Source organism: Tyto alba, unplaced genomic scaffold (assembly GCF_018691265.1).
Source record: "Tyto alba isolate M040663 unplaced genomic scaffold, T.alba_DEE_v4.0 Super-Scaffold_33, whole genome shotgun sequence".
Taxonomy (NCBI): Eukaryota; Metazoa; Chordata; class Aves; order Strigiformes; family Tytonidae; genus Tyto; species Tyto alba.
In genome coordinates, this window is record NW_024881308.1 from 4,887,529 (window position 1) to 4,894,677 (window position 7,149).

Here is a 7,149-nt window from a genome sequence, read left to right on the forward strand (position 1 = left end):
AAATAATGTAAGAACTGTATATTGTATTAGCAGCTTTGTGTATAAAATGGCATTTTGGCAATCAGAGTCTAATATATTTAAAACTTTTTTTAAAAAAGGATATTTGATATTGTACGGAATTGACTTTATTGCTACTGTAAGTATGAAGATGGTTTCTTAACATGTTGAAGCACTGCATAAAATCTTAAACTGTATGTAAAACTCATGCCAAAAGGGTGTGTCTGACAGTATTAGCACCTGACTCAGTGTCTTTAATAGATTGAATTTTTTAATTTAAAAATTATATTAAATTTCTTTTAATAATACAAAAACGCCACTGACTTTTATTTAATTGGTTTACATTTTGCAATTCTGCCTAAATGTCCCTGCCTCTTCCTCAACTGTAAGTGCAGCCAGGAATTGTCTGGAAGAGTCAATCCAGGCAGTGGGTAGGTGTAACTTTGTTTTTCAGCCGGTAGCAGTAATTTGTGACAGGGACAAGCAGGAAAGCCGAAGCTGTAACTGCCTTTTCTGGGTTTTTCTCATGTCTGAGCCATGAGGCCCAGCGTTCATTACCGCGCTTCATTAAGAGGGACTTTCTCAGGAGGGCCGATTTGGGCGAAGGCGAGAGGGCCCTGGAGCTCCCGGCCCGCCTGGCGGGGCAGCGGGGCGCGGCGGGCGCCGCAGCGAGGGCCGCGGCCGGGGGACAGGCCGGGGACAGGCCTTGGAGCCGCACGGAAGGGGCTCGGCGCGAAATGGCGGATGCCGCCAGCGCGACCACCGTGGCCCGAGCAGGGAAGTGCCGGGCCCCGCTGCCTCCGAGCCCGGGAACCACCGGGCAGCGCGGTCCCGGTCCCGCCCCGGGGCCGGGGCCGGGCCGCCTTCCCGCAGCCAACCGGGGCGCGGGGCGGGGCGCGGCGGCCCCACTGGCGGCCCCGGCGCGGAGCTGTTTGTGTTCAAAGCCGCTATAAAGGCGGCGCGGAGGTGCCGGGGCTCCAAGCCGCTGTAAGGGCGGCGCGGCGGGCGGGCCGGGCGCGCCATGGCCAACCCGTCGCAGTGCCTGGAGGAGGGCGCCGGGCGCTGGCCGCCGCGGCCGCCCGGGCCGTACAGCGAGGCGCAGCGGCTGGCGCTGGAGGAGCTGGTGGCGGGCGGCCCCGAGGCGCTGCGGGCCTTCCTGCGGCGGGAGCAGCTGCCGCCGTTCCTCTCGGAGCCCGAGGTGCAGGCCATCGCGCGGGGCGCCCTGCCGCCCGCCGCCGCCCCGGAGCCGCCGGCCGAGGCCTCGCTCGGCGCCTCCCTCGACGCCTCCTCGCTCACCTACTTCCCCGAGCGCTCGGACCTGGAGCCGCCGGCGCTGGAGCTGGGCTGGCCGGGCTTCGCCAGCGGCGCCTTCCGCGGGCTGACGCGGGTGGAGGCGCATTTCCAGCCCGGCTGCGGGGAGAGCATCTACGGCTGCAAGGAGGCGGTGCGGCGGCAGATCCGCTCCGCCCGGCAGGTCAGGGACCGCGCGCCGCGGGGCGGGGGGACCCCGGGGGTGCGGGCTGTGCCGGCGGAGCCCCCCCCCCCTCCAAAGCAGCGTCCTGCCCGGGCCCCTTCTCCAGCGGGTCTGCGAACCGGACGGTGTCGATGAGCATCTCTTTGGTGTGACGCTCAGCGCGGCCGAGCGGCTTCAAAACCCTCGCCGAGCAGAGGAGCCTCCTTAGGAGGACGCGCCCGGAGCCGCACTACGAGCGGCACTCGTCCTGGCAGCCAGCGGCCCGAGCCTGGGACCTCGCTTCCCCGGTCACGGTGCTCCGGCGGTGCCGGCCGAGAGTTCCCCGGGCCCCAGCACTGCGTGTGGACCCGCTGCTGCTGTCCCGGGCCCGACCACCCGCTGGCTTCCAGCCGATCTGGCTCCTACTCAAAGCGGAAGGTTTCCTATTGTAGGTTCATTTATTGATGCGCTCTGCAAGCCAGAACCGCTCGCAGAAACCTCCTGCTGACCCTCATGGATATGGCACAAAAAAAGGTCTCATAGAAGAAGGTTACCTACTGAGATAACTCCATGATAACTCCCTTCTTCACCTCATTAATTGCCCTAAGTAGTGTGCAGACCTGCTCTTAGCAGGACTTCCCTCCTACAGGAGTGGATGGTTTTGATCTGATGGAGAGTGTGGCTTAAAAATCATGTGGCATAGTAATTTCTAACTGTTCTCTGCAACTCATTATGTTTTTACAGCCTCTAACTGTAATCCCCAGGAGGGAACCGCCCTTCTTGTTAGCAGCCATTCAATTGGCTTAGCTGAAATTTAAATGTATGGTTTCCTCTTCAGGTGGCCAGGTGAAGCAACCCCTGGCTCTGGGTGTAACGTGCTCGCACATGGCACACCCTGAGTCAGCAACTGAGCTTAGTCCCTGCCTGCTTCAGAGTGCAGGAGCTTGGGGTGTGTGTAAGGATGACGTGAACGATGGGCTTCTGGCCAGAAACGGTCACAGAGGAAGCTTTGTTCTCAAAGGATCCTTTTCAGATAGATGAGACCAGTACGGTGACTTGAGTAAATGCTATGAAAATATGTTTCTTCAAAAACCTGTACTTGTTGGTAATGTTTTTGCTTGTAGCACCTTGCCAAAATGCATTCCCTTGCACTGAGCCATGAGCCAGGCAAGCTGTTCCTGCCACTGCCGCGTACACGTCTGATCCAGGGAGTGTTTTTGTGGACACAGAATGGAGACAAGTTTTGACCCTGTCTAATTTACTAAATATCAGATGTTGTGTGACATTGCTCAGTCATGTCTGAGTTCTTCAGGCTAATGTGAGGAACGGGAAAAGTTCAGATGCTGTGTGGTTTCTTCTCAGCTCACTCAAATGCAGTTAGCTGAAGTGACTAAAGGGGACGCTTGCTATCGTGCCTCTCCTATCCCCAGTGGGTGAGTGTAGAAAAAAGGGTTTTCTCTCTCTCCTCTAAACATAACTATACTTTTGCTCAGTTTGAGTAGAAGTGTATTTCTTTTTCAGCTGCTAATTCTGGAATTAGAACTCACGTGTGTTGTTGAGTAGTCATTTGAAAGCACCAGTGTTTCCAAGGGGTTTAGTGTGAATAATTCTGGTTTCGGGGGTTATTGACTTACTTATCTGGTCTTGTCAAAAGCATCTTCTTTGATGGGTGAAAAAAAGCACAGGAGACGTAAGAAGCATAAGCATAATCTAACTTTATCTAGAAATAGCAATGTGCCTGTGTGTGTTATACCTAAGAATTCATCCGTATGGGGCCTTAGGGAGCAGGGCACAGGTGGGAATGCAAAGCTTGGCCTGTTCCTGTGGGAAATGTTTCCTCCGAGTACAGGCAATGCCACACACAGCAGCTGTGTTGCATGCACCTACACCTTGGGTGTGTTGCAGCAGTGCGTGGATCCCTTCTCTCTCCAGTAAGGGCAGGTGCCAGGTACCTGCGGCGGCTGTAATGGTTGTCCTTGATGCTGGTCCAATAGAAAGAGACTAGAAAAGCAAGTCATGAGGCCACATCCTTATGCCTTTGTGTCCCCACACTTATGTGTATTCCTGGTTTTGAAGGGTGAGAGTTCTAGCACCGAATTAGTGTGCAGTGCAGCTCTTGAATTAGCTGGATAGATCGTTCATAAATGTAGACTGTCATCTTGTCTTTGGCCCATTGAGAGAAAATCTTCCCATTTTAGGACTTGACTTCTGTAAAGAACTGGTGAGTTGAGTGAGTGGAAGGATTTCTTGTGAAGATAAGGGTTGGAAACTCAGATTACATCTAGTAAGAGTCTGGAACTAGTGTATTTGGTTTATATGTTGTCACAGAGCCAGTTTATCTCGTGGTAGCTTATATAGGGACAGCATTCCCTTCCTTCAACGCAAAGAGGAATCAGTTGGGGTTTGTGAGATGTTCAGCTGTGACAGTGAGGAGGCCATTTGAGCTACTTCTCCTGTAAGCAGTGACTATCTGCACCAGATATGCCAAGCTGGGAGGAGTGGAGATGGCTTGTCTGGGTTCCCAATTCTGCTGCGCGATGGCTTCCCCAGTGTTACCTAAAGGCCAGATTACAGGAGATTATTGTAGGCTGTGAAAAGTGTATAAAAGCAGCAGCAGACATAAGGAAAAACCTCTTCAGGCTTACACTTTGCACTCTAGGGCACGATGATTTTACAGAAACGTTGTAGGAAAATAGAAATCTTTATAACTTGGCAGGGTCTGCGCAGCAGGACGAAGAAATGTGCATCTGGCCTTGATGATAGTAGCAGGACAAAATGGCTGGGGGAGGCAGTGATCTGGCCTTGTGTAAAATGAAGCCGCTGAACAAGTTTTGTCACTTTTCTTGCAGGTGATTGCCCTTGTGATGGATTCCTTCACAGATATTGACATCTTCGGTGACCTTCAGGATGCCTACAACAACCGCAAAGTCCCTGTCTATATCCTTCTTGACCAGGACTTTCTGCCCCATTTCTTGGAAATGTGCAAGAATTTGGGAGTTTGTCCTGAGCAGGAAAGTGTAAGTATGAAATATGGGTGGGTGTGGTTTGTTTTTATTTTTTTTGTGGTACAGTTTATGGTTATGGATATCAAAGATACCCTTCTATAAAACATCAGACTCCCCTGAAAGACTAAAGCATCCTGTAGTTTGATAACTGATATAAAAGGGCATTTGCTGAAATGTGTGCTCAGCTTCTCAAGATCAAGGCTGAATATCACATGGTTTCAGTTCAGTCTCTAATCCAGCATGTGAAATTGCTCACAAACTCAGCAAAAACCATGCAGAAAAGGCACATCTACTACCCTGTGTTACCTGTACGTAGGAGCTGCAGCCTGCTGTGCTGGGTGGAGTGTGCACTGTGATTCCTGTCCTGAGGAAGCAACAATTCTTAAGCATTTTTTGAGGTTGGGTTTGTTTTTTTTTTTTTTTTTTTTTTTTTTTTTTTTTTTTTCAATTTTGCAAGATCTAAGTAGCTTTATTCTTTGGCTCAAGTAACTGATTGCTAAGGAAACAGAAACACTGAAACCTCAAGGATGGTATAAGCTCTGGTAACATCTAATTTCTTTTCTAATACATAGTTGATTTCTTTTAAAAGGATTTAGATGATGTGACCCAGGTGATGCACTTAATTCCTCTGAAATAAGCTAACATGACTGTGTTATGGCTTGGCTTGGACAGGCTTATGTTCACCCCAGTGAGAGTTTCTCTGGATGGGGAAACACTCCCAGCTTTATGGGCAGTAATTAAAGAACTGGCTGTTCTCTCCACAGACTCTCCTAATTTAACAGAAATTTATCACTGTGTAACTAATAACACTCAAATGCAGGCAATGTAAGGGAGTTTTTCATTCCTATCTTCGTAGTGTACATAGCTGCTTTTAGATAGAATTGCTAATCAAAACTTTTTGGAAGTGAATGCAAATCTAATGTTATTTTTTCCCTTCTTTTCTGAAACAGCTGATGAGAGTTCGGACTCTCACAGGGAACACATACTACATGAGGTCAGGTGCCAAAATTGTTGGGAAAGTCCATGAGAAGTTCATGTTAATTGATGGCATTAGAGTGACAACAGGCTCCTACAGGCAAGTATTGGTGTCTGCTGGTGCCTGATGAAGCTATATAAAGGGGGAGTTTCTGCAAGGATGTATTAACTTTGCTGTTTGCCTGGTGTTAATAAATGCCAGTGGCAAGTCAACTAGCTGTGTCTAAGTGGGACTAACACAAAACTGGAAACAGCTTTGGAAAACTGGTTTACACATCTTGTTGCTAGCAAAGTATTTGGCTGTGGCTAAATAGAGTTCTTCCTGAAGAAGAGAGAGTGAATTGTATATTGACTTTATACCTTCCTTATGCACAGCACTTCTAAGCTGAGTCTTGCTATCTGTAACAGTATGTGTGGAAATACACTGGAGATTAACTGTGAATCTTGGTTTGTTTTCAATAGTTTCACGTGGTCTGACGGGAAGCTGAACAGCAGTAACTTGCTGCTACTGTCAGGTCAAGTGGTTGAACACTTTGACCTCCAGTTCAGGATTCTCTATGCCCAGTCGATGCCCATCAGCCCTAAATGGCCGTCCAGCTGCGGGAACAGTGGGATATTTGATCACCTGACGAACAGAACAGAGTCCCCTAAAGAATACACTGTGGAAGGCAACTTGAGAGCAGAATTTGCCAGATTGTCTAGTACTCCAAAGAAACTGTTGAAAGAACTGGATCTGGCTGAAGATACTCCTGGAGGCAAACCTTGTAACCTGGAGCATTCTTGCCTCTGCGAAGAGTGGCGGCTCAGTGATCAAGCGGCCCTAGTGGGACGGAAAAGTGCATCGACTCAAACTGGCCCGTGGGAAGAGAAGCCTGCAGTGACCGCATGTAACGCTGCCACGCAGACCAGAGCTGTAACGGCAGAAACCAGCACTCAGACTTCTGTCACTGCTAGAGTGACGGGCACTCAGACTTCAGTTTTGCTGAAGACTGCAGTGACACAGACAAAGGAAGAGGAGTACACAGGAACACCCCTGCTTCTCAGAAAGTTGTCAAGAGAAGGATCTTCTCTCTCTGGAAAGGCTGTATCAAGTTCTAGTTTGCGATCACTGTCTTCATCATCATCCCAGTGCTCTCTTGCAAGCTCTACTGGCTCACTCTCTTCTCTCCGGTCCTTTGAATATTCTAGCAGCCACAGGGCAGAATATTTCCAAAAATTGCATAAAGAGAGGCAATTCCACTACTCCACTATCAGGTCGAAGCTTAGCCACATGGTGGGTATCCTGTCCCGGAGGGGGCGTGCGCCTGAAAACTACATGCCCCACTACACTGGAAGATGCAATCTAAAACAGAGGCGTGACATCAGTGCCAGCCTGCGCAGCCTCCGGGACGTTTCACTCTTTTCTCTGAATAAATGATTGCTGCACTGAGTGCAGAACACAAGCTCCAGTCTCAAATTGTAGTCACTTTGTACCTGCTGATTCTTCCACTTCCTTCAGCACTTCTTAATTTTTAATACATGTGTACATCAATCTCCAGCACTTTGTTTTATACTATGCAATTCAAGCAATAAAAAAAGGGGTTTATTTACACTGTAACTACTTGCATGTTCCTCTTGTGCATTAGTGGTGAAGGTTCATTTTAATTTTGTAGGTTTAACCTGAAAAGTAAGCTTGTTACTGATTTCAGGGGTTGCTAATTCTCTGTCTTTATGTAAACT

At 49.3% G+C, this 7,149-nt stretch overlaps 1 protein-coding gene across 1 annotated transcript; it reads left to right on the forward strand.

Annotated features, from left to right (window-relative positions):
* Window positions 1-953: 953 nt before the first annotated feature.
* On the forward strand, window positions 954-6,872 carry LOC122154164 (protein FAM83D-like). The gene is made up of 4 exons (XM_042801024.1): window positions 954-1,471; window positions 4,300-4,467; window positions 5,406-5,530; window positions 5,893-6,872. Exons 1-4 carry the CDS (start codon window positions 1,019-1,021, stop codon window positions 6,845-6,847), a joined length of 1,701 nt encoding a protein of 566 aa, XP_042656958.1. The 5' UTR covers window positions 954-1,018; the 3' UTR covers window positions 6,848-6,872.
* Window positions 6,873-7,149: the final 277 nt, after the last annotated feature.

What these genes read in the sequence shown, in the direction of transcription:
- LOC122154164 (XM_042801024.1), top strand. Translation starts at nt 1,019, where the DNA reads ATGGCCAACCCGTCGCAGTGCCTGGAGGAGGGCGCCGGGCGCTGGCCG. An exon ending in AGATCCGCTCCGCCCGGCAG is followed by an intron (nt 1,472 to 4,299) that starts GTCAGGGACCGC and finishes CTTTTCTTGCAG; the next exon opens with GTGATTGCCCTTGTGATGGA. An exon ending in TTTGTCCTGAGCAGGAAAGT is followed by an intron (nt 4,468 to 5,405) that starts GTAAGTATGAAA and finishes TTTCTGAAACAG; the next exon opens with CTGATGAGAGTTCGGACTCT.